General features: G+C 34.1%; 1 protein-coding gene across 3 annotated transcripts; it reads left to right on the forward strand.

The window, feature by feature from the left end:
- Positions 1-5: 5 nt before the first annotated feature.
- On the forward strand, positions 6-18,726 carry LOC110839499 (uncharacterized). Of its 3 annotated transcripts, XR_015536651.1 has the most exons (7): positions 6-349; positions 2,145-2,306; positions 2,539-2,760; positions 3,696-3,899; positions 5,157-5,326; positions 6,099-7,340; positions 8,623-18,726. XR_015536651.1 is itself a non-coding variant. In XM_022083738.2 (6 exons), exons 1-6 carry the CDS (start codon positions 167-169, stop codon positions 7,195-7,197), a joined length of 2,040 nt encoding a protein of 679 aa, XP_021939430.1. In that variant the 5' UTR covers positions 6-166; the 3' UTR covers positions 7,198-18,726. The 3 variants fall into 3 exon arrangements, 2 of the variants coding, with proteins under 2 accessions (XP_021939430.1, XP_021939431.1); XM_022083738.2 differs by having other exon boundaries at positions 6,099-18,726; XM_022083739.2 differs by having other exon boundaries at positions 7-307; positions 6,099-18,726.
- Positions 18,727-20,996: the final 2,270 nt, after the last annotated feature.

Here is a 20,996-nt window from a genome sequence, read left to right on the forward strand (position 1 = left end):
ATATCGTTTGTTACTAATCGATTGTAAAAGAGCGTCGACGTCACAGTTCTCAATAAAATTTGTCGATGCAATTTCAACAAGAAGGAAATGTTTTTTTCTTTTGGAGTATTTTAATGATATTTAATCGCATTGAGTGCTGTGCTAGCTTTAAGCCACTTTTAAGGCAATGGCAGGGTACAGAAGGGTGAATTATTATGAACTTTGTCGTCTTTGTACATCAAGTGAAGGTACCAAAATGCACATATTCCGCGAAGAGGGACGTCGAAGGCAACTCCCAACAAAAATTCAGATCTGTCTGCCACTTCAGGTATCGTACGCCTTGGTTATGAAACTTTGGTGTGTGGAATATGTAAGTGAGAAAGTGGATACTGTTAAATTCATGTTATCAATGATAAATTCAACTAAATATAGATTCCTTAGGTAAAGTTTGAGCTAGCTGCAGAACAAATCGGGTATGACTAATCCAGTGTCAGTACAAAATGATCATACGTAACCGTACTTAACCTACATCATCAGTCTTTGAAAGGCCAGCTCATGCTAGCCAGTCGTAAATTGTGGTGCAATGTATCGAAACCTTAAATAGAGCGGCAACATCGAAATTTATTTTCATGTATTATATTTTTGAAACACTCTATTAAGAGTTAAATTCCCATGGATTCTGTATGGTTTCAGCAGAGGTTAGATTGTTGTGTTTTTTTCACAAATTGAACAGTAAGTCAAATAGTGCAGTCAGTCTTCATTGGGTTGGATATTTTCATATTTTATGTAGATATTGTGTTATATAGAAATTTGAAGGGTTTTTTTTCGTTTTTGTCCTTCCCAGGCATATGTCTCTCAGATATATCTTTGGTTGTTCAGGGTGTGTGGGAAGCTATTCCACTTAATTTTAAACAAATGGGAATCTTACTTGATCATTTCAGCAAATTTGAAAGCATACGACTTTATATGTCTTTTGATAGATATTCAGGCTGAAAGATATTTTCCTCCACAAACCACCTTGCTTTACTGAACATGTTGTTTGAGTTTCTTCACTCAAGAGTTGGACAGTATCTGTTAATATCTGCTCAAGGATGGAATGTGATTCTCGGTATATATATGATTTTTCTTGTGATATTACAGTAAGTATTCAAATGCAAAATAAGATGCAGGTTTAAAGTTAAGAAAGAAGGGCTTTGGTGTTTGGTGTTCACATTGTCAGACTAATTAAAGCTGTAATTTTACCTGTTTATAAACTTTTACTCTCTCCTGTATGAACCAATTTTAGATTGATAATGTCTAAAAATCGAGCATAGAGGAGAATATTTTGAATAGGACAGGAAATAACAGGCTCTTGGATAAAATTGCATAATAATCTTCATAATTGTATTGTTCACCAAGTATAGGTGGAGTAATATTACATTTTTTTAAAAAAAAAATAGGCTATGCAGTTGTGAACTGGATTCTTATGGCCAGTGGTAATGGACCTTCAAGTTACATAAAAGCTGAGGAATTTATTGAGTAGTTGAGTGACTGTTCTCAAGAAGGACTCCATAATGTAGTTATTTAACATTATGGTACATTAAAACACTATTCATACTCTGTGCTATGTTTACAACTGTGGATTTTATTTTAATAAGCAGGTTGAAGAATTTATTGTTTTGTGTAAAAGTCATACTGACTAAAAACAACATAAAATGTTTTGACATATTCAGTAGATAGAAAGCTTGAATCTTGGCTGGAGAACATGGTGTTGTGGCAGGGTTTTCATAGTTTTTTTGTAGTCTTTGCAGGTAAGAAAAAATTGTTTCTTCTAACAAGCATAAATATATCTTGGTTTATATGACAAATATTTTGAACGGTCTGCATCAGAATGTGGAAGGAAGGAGTTGTATTGTATCTTAATGTATTTTTTCTGCATTTGCATTGTGGAACTGGAGATAATCATTTAGGGCATTCAGGAGTAGCTGAGGTATGAATCTGCAACCTTCCAGCTATTAAGCAGGAATGCTGACCACTGCAATTACATGTGTGATAGATTTCCTTTTACAAAACTCAAATAACCTTCAGTTTTTTTTATATGAGATGAAGTGTCAAGACAGGTTTTTAGTATCAAATCATAACAAAATATTTGTTTTGTTATCCTGTGTTATTGTTAATTTATGCAGGTATGCGAAGATGATTCCTTACCGAAGATTATCTGCAGTCATTGTGTGGACAAGCTGGAAAGCTTTTATGACTTTCGGGAATCCTGCGTCAATGCAGAAGCGATGTTGGAGAGTTACTTCACATCCCTACGCTATTCAGATGACTTCACACGTGAAGGAAAAGTAATTTTAGACTTTTTTTTACATTCTTCATTATGTTAAATGTATACAAAGTGCTGAATAGGACTGTATACTTAAAAATATCATGCAACATCTAAATTACAATAGATTTGGTAATATGCATCTTAATTTTGAATGTTTAATTTCTTATATAATACAATTTCTGCATGTTTGTAACACAAAGTTTTGCTGTAAATTTTATTTTTGTACTTGTAACCACATCCTTATTTTCTAGGTATATGTCAAAGATGAGAGTCCACCAAAGAAAAAGACAACTACCACTGTAGCTGTAGCAACGACAGCCAACTCGGACTCTGAGAAACACCAGCATAATAAGGCCGGAACAGCTCTGACAGCTGCCACAGACGGTTTAAACAGTCTAGTGCAGGCAGCTGGTATTCAGATTGTAAGTGATGCAGATGGAACAAGAGTGCAGCAGTACAAATGTGCCATGCAGGTGAGCATTCCTAAATTCATAGCTCGTGTTCGTGTTATATTGTCCTGTTTAAAAGGTGATAGCTCAATCAGTAAGGTGACTGACTTAAGATTGAGGGTTTTTTTTATCAGATCTAGAACAACTATTTTGGTCACCCTGTCTCCTGTTTATTGGGTATGGGGAGGAGGCTCTGTCCCTGATAGTAAAGGTGGCTGGAGAATGAACGCGACCACATACCTCCATTTATTTCCCAAATAAATTGGAATTATGTTGTGGATTGTGGTCTTGGGTTATGATGCTGTATAGTGTCAGTAGTGTTACCAGTGTTTCAGAGGAAGGTTGACCAGCGTCAAGACTGATGTCCTGGGTAGACGCGTCTACCGACGAGTCTACGTGACGCCAAACACCAGAACAACATTGTTCGCCCTCACTGCCACGAAAACCTCAAATCTCATCAACGTGGCTGTCTGAAATTTGAGTTTCTTGTGGTGATGCAGGTGTTAAATGTTGTATTCTAAGTTATGATGCCATGTAGTTTTTAGCCCTGAAGATGGAGGTGATAGATTCCCCCAAAATGTTTGCCATCGAGAACACTGCATGGTGTCACTACCCAGATGACCAGAGTCGACATTTCTAACATTGTAAAGACCTAGATCAAATTTTTACACTGTACAGTTTAGTTCACAATAAATCTTTATGCTAGCAGATTAATAAAAAAAATCTGAAATTATTCTTACAATTTTGTCGTAAGCCTCGTATCTGTTTCTTGTTGTCACATACATTTTTAGTGTTTTCTGACATTTTGCACGTGGTGTTTCATTTCTGTACTTCGTGTGCGTGTCACTCGATTTTCATCATATTGAGTTTTTGTTTTAAAAAATATTTACGTGGTCTGCTGAATGTTTTGTAATGGTGCTTTGTGATATTGACAGATTTGAGTACCATTTGCTTTCTAGATGCAGCCTGGGTCAGCAGGACCTACAGTAGTTGAGGCAGCAACCACTGAAGCATGCTACAGCTACGAATGCACTGCTGCCAACACACGAACTACTGACGCAAACCCCGTAGTTGCACAGGTGACAGCAAAAGTGGAAGACGGAAGCACGCAATGCAGCGAGACGGACTTTGCGAACAAGGTTGTATCTGCTAGGCACCATCAGGTCAGTTTATTCTGCAGCCAAATTTTAGTTATTATGGTTTTATTTTGTTAAAGTAAGAAAGGAAATTTGATAGACACCCGTAAGAACTGTTATCGGGCTATTCAAAGTGTGAATCACATTTATTTACATGATAAAATCTTCTCGGGCTGTTGTCACGTCAGTTTGTTACACGAATAAACCTATATTTCAGGGAACCTTCTCCATTCCCATTGTCAGGGTTGTGATGGTTTCCAAGAAGATTTTATTGAGTTTAGTTACCATGAAAACTTCATATCATATAACATTTATTTAAACTTTTTAAAATTAAGAAACACAGTATGTTACATAAATGTTATGGTTTAAAAAGTTAAATTTAGCCTCACCAGAAATTTTAGGTACAGGATGGCACCCCACTGACAGATACATCAAAGAAATATGGTCCAATATTTGATTCACTGGTGACTCCACCCTACATCAGAACGTGATGTGGATGGATGCTGTGCTACTTTTTAAAATAAATGTGGATTATGTGTAGTCCAGATGTAAACATTTTTGACTTTGTACTGGGGCTATATCACACGTTCATTAGTGAACATAATATTGCATTTGGATGCCAAGGTTGAGAAAGTGTGCAGTAAAGTTGCATATACCTATCATCACAAATCCATGTCTATTAATTTTTTTTTAATTATGTTCCAATATTTACTGTAGTCTTCCTTCCTCGTCAGACATCACATAGAGGTTCTTGGAATGTCGATTTCTGAAGATCATCTCTTTGTGGTAATAGCTGAAGAGATTGATTTAAAAATCGGAGTCATTAGAATAGTGTTACGAAGTTTAGCGAGACTTTGGAGGAGTGGGAAGTGCAAAGAGGGAAAAATATATATTAGAACAAGTTATATTTGACATTCGTTGTGTTAAGACTAGTATAAATTTGTTTACATTTCATACAATTTGTGCCAAAGATTGCCTTATATGATAATAACATCAGTTACCTTTATTATCTGTCTTCCTTCAGAGAGTAAAGCTTTTTCATATATGATACAGATAAATTATTTTATTCACATAATGTGGTTTGGTGATGTTGCTCTTCTGGGTCGTGACACCGAGTTGACGTGGGTAGATAGCAACATATGTGAGAAGCATATTGTTTGTATCTTCAGGGCCAAAGAGACTGTGTGTGCGTTATTTTTTTAACTTTGTTGTCAACCTACAATTCCACACAAAATCTCTTACAGTAAATGTTTTAGTTATGAGTTAAGCTGTTTGTCCTTTTAGTCACCAGAAAACAGTGAGGAAGGTGATGTGTCGGCTGAACAGCATCAGCAGGCGACGGCAGCAGTAGCTTTTACTACGGCAGGACCGGGCCAGGAGATGCTAGTACATTTTAATTTCAACAAGGACAGAGACGGGCTATTTCGACCAGAAGATCATGCAGCAATGCAGAGGTATTTGACCTCACAGTAATCATGCTGTTGCCATGATTTTATTAATTATGCTGTAGTCATGCCCTGTTTTCAGGTGCTAGACCCAACATTTGCCAGGAATGACTGAGAAGAACATGAGAAATCTTGTGTTAAATTTTATTTTGGAGTTATCCGTCATCCATATATTATAAAATTACTATGTTTTGGAAGTTGAATTATACTTCCATTATCAGGTAAGAAGGGAAGGTAGAAAGACCTATTTGTTGGACCTCCTGGTTGAGCTAGTTTTCAGCCTGAAGAGCAGCAGAATTAAAGTGCCATGAATAAGACCTGCAGGCAATGACGTTCATCCGTGGCAGATAGCTTGGTAATTAATATTCTGTGGACTAGCTCCAGTCCACAGAATAAAATCTTGAAGATCCCAGCTAGCTGTCTTTACTCATCTGCTCTGCAGCCTTCTAACCTCCACATAAATAAGAAGGATCCAAATGGGGGAGATTTTTGAGCTGTGCTAAGGAACAGAACACTTTTTATATGCTTGCATTCAACATAAAGCTCGTTTGTCATTGGTGAAACTTTTACAAACTATGCAACAAATGGAAGTAGCCTTAGCTCACTGTCTTATCTGATTCAATCATTCAGCATACCTTCAAACCAGATGCTTATAGTAACCAAGATTGAATTCATAATGAGGTGTAGCTTGTCTCCTTAATGACCAGGGTTTATTAGCTATCAGTCACTTTGAAATCATGACACTCAAATTGAATATTTACTGTGTGGGTCTTATCTCCAGGTCCTCAATAGCTCAGATTGGTGAATTTCTACGCATGAAGACGGTGAATATCATCGATGGAACTTCTGGTCCCACGGCAACACTTCTTGAAGTAGCCGCAGCTCCAAATGCTACTCGGCCTTGTGAGCGTTGTGGTAAAGTATTTGGTACCCTTGAAGAACTTCATTCACATTCACCATGTAATTGTCCAACAAATCAGGATTCAGAAAACACTGTTGCAGACAAGAACGCCGGTAATGTAGCAGGCAGTGGTGGCAGCTTTGGTTGTGAGATCTGTGGCAAACCATTTAAAAGAAAAGAGCATTTATTTCAGCACAGGAAGCTGCACACAGGTGAAAGGCCATATGTCTGCGTATCATGCGGGAAGGCATTCAGCCGCAAAGAACATCTGGTCCGACACGCGGTATCACACACGGGGCAGAAGATGCACGGTTGCGACCTATGTGGAAAGAGTTTCAGTCGAAAAGACAATTTACACAAACACCGCAAGACACATGGTATAGCTGGGCCATATATTTGTGAAACATGTGGTAAATCTTTTGTTGTGAAACATTATTACCTCATGCATCGAGGAAGTCACGCCACTCCGGGTTCATCCATCGTGAACAGCGATGGAACAGGGGAAGGTAACGGTACCAATGCAACAGCTGAGAATCCACTCCCTTATAAGTGTGACATATGCAGTAAGGGATTTGCAATGAAGCAGTACCTTATTACGCACAAACAGAGACATCGAAATAAGAACCAGCAGCAACAGTTACAGACTGGGCAGGCTGCAACAAATACCGCCAACTTGGGACAGTCGCAGAATAACCAGGTCAAAGTGGAGAATGTTGGTACTGGTGAGGTCCATGTGGCCGGAGCCATCGGTCACAGTAATGTTCCACTAACAACAATTAATAACACTGCACTTCTCTCACCAAACATTTTACACCATGTGACGACACAGCCGAATCCCGGAACCGCTGGCGGAAACAACTCTTCAACTGCGGCCATGATTCAGGTGTCCTCTGCAGCTGCCACAGCCTACCTCTGTACTCCAGCATCAGTAGCTGCTAATGAATTGCTGGAGACTTACAGAAGGTTGCATTCTGCATGATAGTGGGTGAGAAATGTGGGGTTAACAATGACTTATTGCTCCATTTTGGTAGAATTTCAGATTTGTTAGTTTACATGAAGATTCTCTTCTTACCCTGCTAATACTTCGAGACTTAATAATAAATGGGGCATTGCATCTTGTTGGTAAGTACCATTACATTAACAAAGCACTGCAAATTACTCTCCATTATTATTTTGCTTGGTAAAATAAATATAATTCATGACATTACAGTTAATGTAACCTGTGTCGATTTTTCATTTTACGTTAGTCGAAAAGCCAGTACTTACCTGTGTCCAGGTTGCCACTTATAAAAATAGTGCAATCTTTTGTTTACCACCTTTTAACATTGTATGAGGGAGATAATTTCATATTATTCAATTTTAGAACACGTGCACTCCAGGAATCTGTTTATGTTGTGTACAACTGAAAAGAGTGACAAAATTAAAAATTACGGATGCCAAAATATTGAAGGCAGGACATTGAATAAATTTATTGCATTGTTTTCGGTGTCACATACTACATTTTTGGTACCTGAAGGATTTGTGGGTGGTTGTAGATGTATTAACAGTTTTCGGATTTACCTTATGTTGAAATGTGTGGGACATTTACATCCGTACGATAGATGGGGAATTATACTACATTTTAGTTGGAAAACCTTGAGTGAAGAGATCGCTTAGAAGACCTACGCTTTGAGTAGATTTGTCAGACTCGGAATATGAATCAATAAGAGGCTCTTGCGAACTCATTAATGAGCCATTAGGATCCGTAAAATGCAGAGAAATTTATTTATTAATTGAATAACTTATTCTCTTAAGAATGATTCTACTTCATGGAGTTCGTTCACCTCATGTTCTTTTACACTTTTACTTGTTCAAACCCTTTTAATGTAATATCATGCAGGATTAGTTAAAAAGCTGTTACACAAATCAAAACAATTCTGATTTGTCGTTAAATGATCAACGTCAACGTTCCCTTAAAAATTATGACATTGACCCGCTGACATAGCACATCTGGTGGCATGGCACTAGGAATATGTGAACTATTAAATTGTAAAGCAGTTAGTGTATTGTTTAATATTGATGTCATAACAAGCAGTATCACTCAATATTGTGTGTGCCGTTTGTCATGATAATGCTTCTAATGCAGTTTTTTACTGCATGGGATAAAGGCTACAGTTTGCAATATAATGTTATTTTTAAATTAAAGGACAGGTATCCATGGGTTCCAAAGAAGTTCTATATTTTTAAGACGTTTTGCTTTTTATTTTCATCGTAAGAATGTACAACACTTGCATTCTCAAGAATAATTAATTTTAATATTTCTTACATTAAGAGTAATCCATAAAATGTAAATATAATTTTTTATTTAAACATTTTCTTATAAATAAAACTACCACGTGAATATTTAATTACTTCCTTTTCTCAGTTTGCAGCTCTCTAATACACTTCAGAATTCAACAAATTTTTGATGCAACTGAGGAAGATTGGGATCAACTGGTTTTTTTTATTCACACGGAAGCAATGGGTAAAATCGTGACAAATATCTTTGAAATTAATTACTGTAGATGGTATTTGGTTTTGGGATAATAATTTTTCCTATTACATTCAATGATACATATCAAATTATAAGGCTTACTATGACTTTCAGGCAAGAAATGTAAGCTTTTTTTTTATTTATATGCAGTAACACAGGTACTCTGCTAATATGGATATAATATATCATTGATTGTCCCAGACCTTTAGAGAATCAATTTCTAGAATTATCATTCTGTACGGACCAAAATAGAACTTCCAGCAACTTTACTGTAGTAATTACTTGATTGCGTGCTGTCAGGTGTACTTCTTCAACAGGGGAAACTTTAATCAAGTCTGTAACTTAATTAAAATCAGAAAATAGAAAATGCTTCAAAAGCAGTGTTTTTTACTTTCCAAGATATATCCACAATTTAATTGCTTATCACTTAGCAGTAGTGTGTACAGATAATGTAATATGTATCCTGCTTACAGTTACAACAAATTTTTAATTTCGTAAGTATATTTTTGAATGGAGTTTGTAAAAATTAACATGGGTTTCCAGTCATCAAGAGTATGATTCATTATCACATTCACATTTTGACCACTACCCACTCTTTGATAACAGAACTGAAGGTTCAGCTGCTAATAGTAAGCTCTCTTTGAACATGATCCTCTGCCATTTCTATCCACTCCCCATCATCACAGCGAGTTTTTGAATCGAATAATAACGGAGTACTTTAATTTATGTTTCTATAGTCATATGAGCATAACTTCTGTTTGTTGTTGTCGTCAGGTATTTAAAAATTACATAATGACTTGTAGATTAATTTATTTTCTAGCCTGTAAATGAATTTCTGCGTTATTCTTTATGGTACTTATATTCTAACCTAACAAATTAATAATCAGCAAAAAAAAATTGGGCATTTTTTTGTAATAAATATTTTATTATTGACATCACCCCTTTGTGCAGGATAATAAAATTCACTTCTAATAAAAATAAACTTGTACAAACAAGTTTAAATGACATTTTAATATGTTTTAGAACTAGTCCATATATGAGCTGTTTTATAGCTGAAGACGAGGATTTACTGAAAGTTGACAAAATTCCAGTCTGCTATGTCATATTGCATGATAGATACTTGTAATAACATGAAGTACCAGTACAAGTGATTTCTATACATCCCTTACATAAAAAGAAATATTAACCCTTTCAAGCCTAATAATATAAATAATAGAATTCAGTTTGTACTGGAAACAAAGATGTCACCATTACAAAGACCAAGTGGTTAATGCTGTTTAATTATCCCTTAGAGTGAGAATCGTACAGAACACACAAATGCAAAATGGATTTTAAAGGATTAACAAAGTACATCATATCAGTTCTCAGTTTCCTTATCCTTGATGTTATATTCATGCTTCCCGTGTATTTCAATATCTAAAATTTTTAATCCTTTTTGGATGTGTTTGTGTAGATGTGTGCCTAGTGCTACCCTTCAACATATCGATTTATGTTATATAATTGTTATGCATATGATATTAAACAGGTTTCAAATTGTGTCATTACTCTGTGAGGTAGGATAGTTCATAGTTTATGCTCACATCTGTGCCTGAAGGCCATGTTAACAAAGAATGTTGTGATGTAGGAATGTGTTAACCATCGTGGTCTTCATTATATTTATTTACCATTTCTTTTTGAAGAATATCTGGTATCATTGCTAAAAATTAGGTCAAATTTAAAATGTACAATTACAGATACATACAGCACAAAGACATTATTATTATGTTACTGGGTAATACTGTTGTGTGGGCTTGAAGATAGACAGTATTTTGGAGGAACATACTACCTCCATCTTCAGTGTTATCACCCAGAAGACGTATCAGTTTACTATATTCTGTTTTGCAAAATACTCCAAGGAAAACCATTTTCAACAGAAGATGTTATTTCAGTATAATTTAAAATATTGTGAAAAATGTCAAAATAGTTGATACATCTTGTTCACACTGCTGTAAAAGGACACGTCAGTTAAGTACAAGTCCCTGAATTTGCTTAATTTCAGAATTTCATTCAAACACAGCAAAATACAACACGGTATCTTTTCATAGAAACACAGTTGATCGCCACGTTCTAATTAATGAGAGATGCATTCATCAAAAGAATAGAATGTATGTTGTGTTAGAAGGGATCTCGGCCCCCTTTTAAAATGCTGCTTTATATTCTGCCATTATGTTTGGTTAACTATTTTTCTTTCTTATCACTTATTTGCTTATCAACATCTGTAATGCCCATAAATCATTTGTATGCTATGCAGTGCAAGTTACAGTCATCACCATTAAAACTATACCATAATTTGTTTATTTTAATTTTGACGTGTGTTTAATAAATTTTGAAAGGTGGAAGAGGAACTTGAATGTATTTAACTGCCACATAAATATGTTTAATAGATTATTATAAGTTTTCTAGCATAAAATTTTAGTGTGTAGGTATTGGAACTTTGTTTACGTGTCTGGCAAAGAAAAATAAGTGGTTTATAAGGGGGAAATATACTACTATTTCTGTGATAATTATTAACATTAAGGGAGATGTTTAAAGGGGAATCATTTTAAATGAAAATTAACTATCTATAAGGCATGAATAGTTTTTAAAATTAAAATAAGTGCCTCATCAACATAAAAACACCACTGCCGAAACCTCCCAAGACACAGCAATTGCCAGCAACAAACCACAAAATGAAGAGCCTACAGTTTGTATTATAGTGTACCATTTTCTTGTCATCTTGGTGTTATTTGTTTGCGAGGTGGATTTTGATTTTAATGTTCAACGTTGCATTTGCTTTTGTTTAACATCGCAGATGCTCTAGTGTAAAATCAGGTATAATTTTTTTCACTTTAAAATATTCTATAAGAGTTTCTTAAATGTTTTCTGGTTCAGTAGTAGAGTTTTGATTGCATTTCTTACTAGTTTAAAACACTCTGGTTGCCACTGTACTTTACCGAATCAACCCAACCCCAGTAACAGCATTGACAGAAGTTAAAACATCTGATTTGACATTTTAGCATACACAGTGTACAGGCAAAGACTGGTTTACTGTTGGAATTCACTGTTCTAGTTGTAGACATGTTTGTGTGTGTGCACAGAGTTTAGTTTATTTCTTAGCGATAAGATATATATCTGTTTCAGTAGTATTGTAGATTCATAACACTCAGGAATATTTCTTTAACCTGTGTGGTATAATTTATAGCGTTTACAGATTGGCAGACATTCTTTTGACTAATAAGTCATAAAAATGGACAGTACCGTATTTACTTATAACTTTGTTATAAGTGAGTTTCTTGTTTCATCTCTTGACTTTGTACCTGATTAGATATTGCTTTCACATTTTACTTAAGGCTGTTTGCTGATATAATGATTTCAGGAGTGTGGCTAAATTAATTGTGTTTTTAAGACATTCTCCATGCGTTTCTATTCAGATGAACGTACAGTCCAACGTATTTTGAATCTGCTGTTCAAAAAACAAAATTAATTTTTTGATGCTGGTATCCATGTTGATGACAAAGTGTCTGTTATGCCCTTGACAAACAAAACTCAAAACAGTGAAATAACACCAGTACTGTAATGGAAACTTACATGAAACTAATTTTAGTGATATAAACAGTCATTATTATTGTTATGTTGGCAGAACTGGAGTTTGACTATCTGAGACTCTTACCTGTTTCAAATTTAAGAGACCCCCTAATATTCAGAAGTCAAAATATACATTTATTATTCCAACTGAAGTGAGCGTTAAACGATGAGCATGAAATTGGTGTGAATGAAAGCATTATACTAGCACTGGACTAGAAACATGACTGTAAAGCTACACATTAAAAATTTGTAATACATTTTCTTTAGTCCCAGAGTCATAGATTAGCATATCTGTAAGTCTGGAAATGTCTGTTAGCATCGTTCATATTTATATAACGGAAGTCTTCTGCCATCACAGTAAATGTTATATATTCTTCTGCCTTCAGAAATGTTTTATGTTCAAATTCAGCAAGGAGTATACTTTAGTTTGTACATAACTGCCTTTATTTTTACAGCAGGAATATCCTATGTGTACACTAATTGTAACTGGTTTATATCAACTCTTATATTGAATTTGTATTGCACTATACATATTTTGAGATACTGTATAACACAAATTATTCATACCATCAAATGGCCAAAAGTTTGCTGAGAAGAATGTATTTTATATTATGCCCTGAAATAAGAAATTAATAGTAAATATTTAAATTTGCTATGTTAGACCATTGTAATTTACAGTATAGCTCTGTATTTGGTTTGTTTGAAGGTTCTTTAATGGAATGGGTTCTAAATATGGGTGCAAGTTGAATTTGTATTTACATGTAGTAGTTTCAAGATTGGTACTTGTAGGAAAGTCCTGGACTCTGTTAGAGAAATTTGATGTGTAACATGCTTTGTTTTATCTCTAGGTCCATTATCCTTCATGTTCGCTGTGCATACCAGTGGTATGTTTGTTAAATGAATTTCGGATGTAAATCCCTCGAAAGGAAGAAAATAGAACAAACATTTTAATGTAATTACTCTTTAGGCAAGTACTTAATTGGACCCCAGGTTATTTAATGATGGTATATCACCTGCAGATGTTATTTGGTATTGAGATGAGTAAGTGCTTGTGTTTAGTGAATTTTAAAGAATTTATTATTTTGCAGTTTATGGACTGTTTCAAACTACTGTCCCCGCTTGTTCGTGAACGCACTTCTAAATATCATGAGACTTCTGAATAGCTGGTGCCATGGGCTGGAACTGAGACCTGGTACATCTGAATAGAAATTGCATGCTTTCTACCAACGACTTACAAGTCTGTTAACAAAAACTATACACTTTATTATATTAGGTCGACAGAGGGTATCTGTAGAAAAGTATTTGGCCTAATTTTGTGCATGAACTACAACAGTTTATCATGGATAGATATGATCTGGGGAACTTCTCTTATATTTTCAGTCTTACGTATGAAACTAATTTTAGAAGATTTCCGTCTTCATACTCACCGCTGTGAGAACCTAAAGTCTTACGAAACTAATTTTATTTGTAGTACAGATTGCTTACTCATAAACCTTACTTACCTCTGTCAAACTTTGAAGCTATTAGTAACAGTAAGATACTTAGATGAACAGAAAATGGTATGCAACAAAGAAATGACAATTTTAATTTTGCTACAATCTGGAAAACTTAATAAAAATTTTATGACCTTGTTCATAGTGTGATTTTTTAATAAAGTGGAAGAACATTGTTTCAAAACTATATTTAAAGATGGAAGTCCAAGACATGTACATTTCATCTAAGTTTTTGTGTGTATGTGTGTGTGTGTGTGTCTTTAGATTTTCTGAATAATTGTTTTATTATATCTTATTTCTAGAGAAGTATCTAGTGTTTGAAATGTTACAGTTTTTATTTAAGTTAATCTTAAATTTTCTGTAATTTAATCACTGTAAAGAGTGAAGATTTGTATGTAATGTTTACCACATATAATATGTTATACTTTTCTAGAAGGAATTTTGCATAAGAAACTAACATTCTGAATGCCAAATATCTTTGGTGTTTCTGAGAAATGTAAAATGGTAAGATCATTGTGATATAAATTTCTGCAATTTAGGCATGTTTTATACTATATTTCAAAAGTTACTTAAGAAAAAATATGTATATATATATATATATATATATATATATATATATATATATATATATATAAACTTTGACCTGGATGGTAGACAAAAAAAAAGGCTAAAAATTTAGAGACGTCACAGACAAAGTAGATCAAGATCAGGATGAAAGACCCATTTCAGTAAGATAAACCTTTCAGTACCACCAGAATTCACTAGAGGCCAACTTGTGCAGTTCTTTCAAACTTAGAGCTTATAATAATGAAAACGATGTTAAGGTGGAGAATTTAAAATTTGTTCAATAGGAAAGAATTATTTGCGGTATCACACTGCAATCAAATTATGAACCACAGCTCGAATTGTCATAATTTCCAGAAAACTTTTGGGGATGTAATGCAAGACTTCTATATTTTGCAGCCTTCAAGAAATTAATTTGTTTCATACCAAAAGCATATTCTAGGTACTAAAATTCCTTTATTTAATTTCAGTGAAGTGGAGTGTTTGAGTTTATAAAAGAAACTCTAAAATCTGCTTTGCTGAGGTGCTAAAGATGAATGATTAAAAAAACTGGCTGAGCATTCGACACGTCATAATTGACGGGAATTAAAGTTTTTTGTGCTTTATTATTGTACGGTTTATTGCTACCAATGTCACCACTTATTTAGAACTTAATTTAAATTAAGTTTTGCATTGCATGAACAGTGCACTTGTCCAATCAGGCGTGATGGATGATGGCTATTATATCGAGTAGATTACTTTTCCAGCATCTAATTACAGTCTAAAGTACCAAACGTCAAAATTATTGTTGGCCATGATTTGAGATATCGTACTATTCAGTGTGCCGTTTGCTTCCGTACTTTAATCCCTTTCTCTTTGACAGAATTTTGATTGTGACCATCTCACAAAGAGAACTATAACTAGTTCAGGGGTTCTGAACCCATGGGATTCACTCCAGATATGTTAACGCAGTCTTCATTCAAACAGAACATTGAAGCTTTAATTCAGACGTCTAGATGAACTTTCTTGTGTCATAACCTAAAGCAGTGACACTTCTTATGAATTGTGTTTTGTGTTGTGATCACTTTAGTGTAGTACAAAGATCCGACACATGGGAACTCCTGAACTAGGTAAACAATATATATCAATTCTAGTGAACCTTTGCATATCTTACATATTATATCACTTTGCTGGGTACAGAAACTTGTGAAAGAATGTATGAACCAAAAAAAAATTAAATTGTCATAGTAGTAGATTAAATACTAAAATTGTGTGCAGTGCACATTTGTTAATATGTCTTTTTAATTAAGGTGTAGTGGTGAAAAGAACTATGACAACTTTTATTCTTATTTTGTTTGTTGATGAATAATAGTGTAGAATTTTTTGAATACATAGTTGAGTGAGATCAGAATATAAAAAGATAATTGCCTCGCAAACTGGAATATTGTCACAGACTGAAAAATACAAAAGATACATTTTTCTTATATCCTGATTGCTAGTAAGGAGCAATAGCGTAGTTTTCATTGCTTTGTTTAATAGGCTGTTTATATTCATTTTCTGCTGGAACGTGTTTAATCTTCTGTTTTACCAGTACTTTTAATTTGTGATTGCAATTCAAAATTTACATTCAGTTACAGACAACTCTTATAGTTATGCCTGAGTTCATTCTTAGGCACAGTTAATTTGTTTTTTAGACAAAATATTGATTCATATCTACACAGAATAGTAGCACAGTTGACTTTCAAGAATCAAAAACATTCCATTGCACCACATCACTCCCATCACTGACGCTGTTCCGCATGCTTTTCTTCAGAGAACATAGTTCAGTCCCGTTTATAATTACTGTGCTAAATGCCAGTGTTATTTACAGATATATGCATATTTCACGCAAATCCTAAGAATAAATAACAGAAATCCGGTTCTGACTTTTTTCGTAAATAAATACGTATGATTGCAATGTTAATTGCGTTGTAATAAAGATTGTTTTGATATTTGATAAATGGGTATTTCAGAGAGGAATTTAGGAGCTTGTCAAGTTATTGTGGCATACTGAGAACTAGCTCTCTATAATCCACAGTCTTTGAGTTCAGTTTTTACACAGTTTTGTTATTTTTCTGAAAATATAACAAGCATGTAAATGGCTGATCTGTTGTATCTAGTAATATGACATTGGGACATGTAGAGATTTACATTTTTCTGATTCTATTGGAAATAAAACTCCTATGTTTGTCCTTTATGCTACTTTAATATCCATTCCATAAATTCAGCATGCATTTGGCTGCTACTATGACACACATTTTCCTTAATCACATGCAGTAGTTTTATTTTTATGTATGTAGTAGAATGTGTCTCAAATAACTGTGAAACTTCAGAGAGAGACTCCGGTTAAAATGATGCTGTTGTCGCACATTAACATTAAAATCACTGTACATTTAGTAGAGCCTATGTGGATGGAAAAATGTTTACAGACATTGTAAAATATCTTTGCAGTGAATTACAACAGATAGTGAAAATTAACTAATTCTGTGGAGTTCAGCTAGTCAAGACACTCCCTGCATTTTATGGAACTTGAAGGTTTGTTCACAAGAGCTCTCCTCCATCCCCTGTCCTAAGCCAGATGAATCCAATCTACATCTCCAATTTCCTTAAGATTTGTTTCATTATTGTCCTCCCATCTATACCTTGGTCTTCTGAGTGGTCTTATCCCTTCAGGCTTTTCATCGAGAATTTTTTATGTATCATATTCTGTGTATGTGCTGCATTTCGTTCTCAATTTTTTTGCCTTAATAATATTTGGTGAAAAGTACAAACTGTGGTGCACCTCGTTATGCACTTTTCTCCAGGCTGCCATCACTTTTTCCCCTCTTAGGTTCAAATATTCTACTAAGTATTCTGTTCTTAACACCCTCACTTTGTGTTCTTACTTTAATCTGAGTAATTGGGTTTCACATACAAAACAAATATGCAGAGTTTTATGTCATGTATTTTAATTTTTGTTTTTAGATAGCACACAGGAAGACAAAATATTTTGAAAAACATGATCAGTTGATTTTGCATTCTCAAATTTTATTTTGTACCTTACCATCAAGCCTGAATCGCTTGCGTCCTGAGTGTTCTTTCAGTAGTGTATAGCAGGGTCGCAAATCAAGATTTGATAATAAGTAGAACATCCTATCCCAGTTTAATCAATGTATGCACAGATTAACTGTGACTGGGGACAAACATTGTGGGGAAAATAAGTGTCTTTGGACAGATGACTGGATTACTTCTTCATAATTTTAGAGAGTTGTTTGGAGACTACAGTAGTTGCAAACAGTACTTGACTGGACTTGTTAATCTACATGAGTAATGCTTTGTATCATCAAACACTGTACCCATTACCTTATTTTCTGAATTTGTTCAGTAATTCTGGTTAAGGTAAATTTGTGTTTCTCCACTCCACAATGAACTTTTTAGGTTAAAGTTACGGGCCAGTGTTTCATCAGAGGTTATGAAGTGATATTCACTCTGATATTGATTCAGTATAATTTAAATTCAACTCAAATTGCCTTTTGCACTGGTAAGAACTGTTTCTGCACAGATTGTGTGCTGCCTTTATTGTATCCCACATTAATTGAGTATCAGTATCAGCACTACTCAACTGATGTTAAAATTGCAATGTTAATTAATATAACTATATTCTTCTGTTGAACTTCATAAGCTGATCCACATATGTAATTGGCACATCATGTTATGTATATTCATCATAACTTGGTTCGAATACAAAAGTATGGATACCAATATCATACTAATCATTTTACAAAGATAGGAATGCAGAAAATTTAACAGGTTTTGCATACATCCCATGTAACATTTTGGCCAATTATAATCACAAGTCCTGGAAATTTTAACACTAGATGTTCTTCCAGAACAATTATTTATGGTCAAGTTGTGCTTCTAATAAAAGGAACTATTGAGGACATAACCTGCTTGTGAACTACCCAAGCTATAATAAAATTAAGTTTTACCAGCAGAAATTGAGGAATATCACCCAGAGTAATCGTATTATTATTTAACATATTTGAAACTCTATATTTTTTAAATACTGCACTAACACAATTACATGAACTCTGTGTGAGTGATGCAAAAATTATAATTTTGTTTCTGTGTTACAAAATAATAGTCTTTATTCTGATCTCACTCATAAACAAGAATGTGGTATCTGGTTATGTATGTAAAAAGATATATTAATGTGTATATTGGCACACATTTTTTAAATATTATTTTATTATATTAAATATTTAAATAAGAATCATATATACAGTGACATGTTTCTTGGTTATTTTGACATAAATAAAATCAGCATTGTGGTTTGATAGCCATTCATTATTATTATATGCATAATATAATATATAACCTCTTTATCATAAGTATATAAGCAGTACCATAGGAATATTTTTTGTGTTGCAGGTGTAATACATAAACATTATACAAGGTGTACCATTTAAAATGTAACCCATTAACATTCATATACTGTGGTACAAAAATGAAATCAGAAGCAGGCTCACCCACACAAGGTACTCAAGTCAAGGCCACCTTCGTTGCTAGGTCATTGGTCATACTAATTACCCAAAAGCTGTGCAGGTGTGAATATTTGTACATTCTCAATCATTACTTCACATTTAAATTGTTTCCTGATACTTGTGAAGCATTTAGCTATACATATCCTAACAAGGAAATACCAAATAAAACAACTGTATACCAACCAGTAACAAACACTTCACAAAGTTGCATGAAAAACATTAAAGAGTGTGGATTCTTGTCTTCGAGAAGGTGGCGTACATGTCAGCATCTTCAGTTCTTGTTAACACATTAAAACTACAGAAGTAAAAATTCAATTTTCTCGTTACGTTGATGTCACAAAAATTTACAAATACTGTTTTAGTTAAGTTTGCATTTTAAATGGGTCACTGCATTAGAATATTGGCCTTTCGTATTCAAAGTGGTGTATCAAAAACAATATATTTGTAAATGTTACTGCAGTGTACCATGATGCTATAATTTTATCAGGTGCTGCCAAGTCATGATAGCTAACATTTTTAACAGTGGTAATTCTGTATATTGCCTGAGAAATACTTATCATGATACATGTGATTTCATAGCAACCCATCTTCATCCTTTCCTATGTCATGTAGCTTTTCATAGGAAACTACCTCTGTCTAATATTTCTTTCAATATTCCTTATCTGTGAATTACTGAAACTATTTTCACTTATCTCCACGTCATCTGCAGCCCAGAAAATTTATTAAACTGTCTAGTAACACAAACAAGGAGATGCTTTGTCTCCATTGCTCTTTGTCTTTGCGCTAGGATATGCCATCAGGAATATCCAACATAGGCAAGAGGGTTTGCAATTGAATGGGACACATCAGTTATTGGCATATGCTGATGATATTGGGTGACAATAATAGAAACAATAAAGAGGAACACAAGTTTTATTGGAAGCTAGAGAAAAGGTGGTTGTCACCACAAAATATACATAGTAATTATGAACTAAATGGATTTGATGATCCCTGGACTGTTCAAAAAACATAGATTTCAGATTGACCAAACTAAGTGCTGATCTGTTTATATCTTTTCCCTATGTCTTCTAAGTCACTGGATTCCAGCGTCAAATGTCAGTAGATCAAGACTCGCCAGTCACACTGGGTGTTACCCTTGCGCCATTTCATCAATCATTTCTCACAGTCCTAAATTTCAATGTGAGGAATAGAGGCTAGTCTGGATTTTAATGCTGTTGTTCTACACATTGATCATCTTTCCACCATTCCATGAAGAGTATTATCTTCCCTCAAAATACTATTCGATAGTTTATATACGATGAGAAAAAGCTAATTGTAATGATTACTAAGAAAAACATCTCACTTACAGAATAAGCTGCCCTGCAAAATCAAACAGGAAATGATTACCATAAAGTTACGTAAACATTGTGAATAAAGGTGTCGTTGTAATATATGTATCAAACTTGCAATATTAATAAATTTGTGATTATTCTAATAAATTGGTCGGTGTATCACATCAAGATGTATAATGCGACTGAGAGACAAAATCAAATTGCCTAGCTGCTAGTCTCACGTCCTGAATACTGATTTTTATTAATTAATTCATGTTTTTCTTTAAATAAGACATATATTGGTGTTTTTGCTGACATCTTCCATAAATAGTTGTAATTAATGAAATTTAAATGAGATTTGCATACGGACAAATACGATTATGCGTGATTGGAATTATGACGCTTGCTGTACGTTTGAAAATTGAAATGTTGATTTTTTGTTGGAAAGAGTATACAATAACCTCTGTACAAGTTCGAAGGACACATATTTTCTGCATTTATTTATTAATGCAGAGGAAGACTGAAATACGCACATTATGGACATTTTGTCCTGTGTTATACATTACTGCAAGGAATTCATCAGGTAAGAAGAGCCATTTTTATCATACAATAACTATTTTGTTAAAAAAGGAAAGTTTTAAACGTGGAGGTTTACAAATGTATTTTACGCTGCTTAAAGTATTTGTTGTAAATGAGTATATCAAACGTGCAACGGACACCATCAACAGAGGTGTGGAATTTTGGTTATGTTCGGG

This window comes from Zootermopsis nevadensis, unplaced genomic scaffold (assembly GCF_977971745.1).
Source record: "Zootermopsis nevadensis isolate Lab colony 2312 unplaced genomic scaffold, Znev_1.0 Znev_ptg000023l, whole genome shotgun sequence".
In the NCBI taxonomy this organism is placed as follows: Eukaryota; Metazoa; Arthropoda; class Insecta; order Blattodea; family Termopsidae; genus Zootermopsis; species Zootermopsis nevadensis.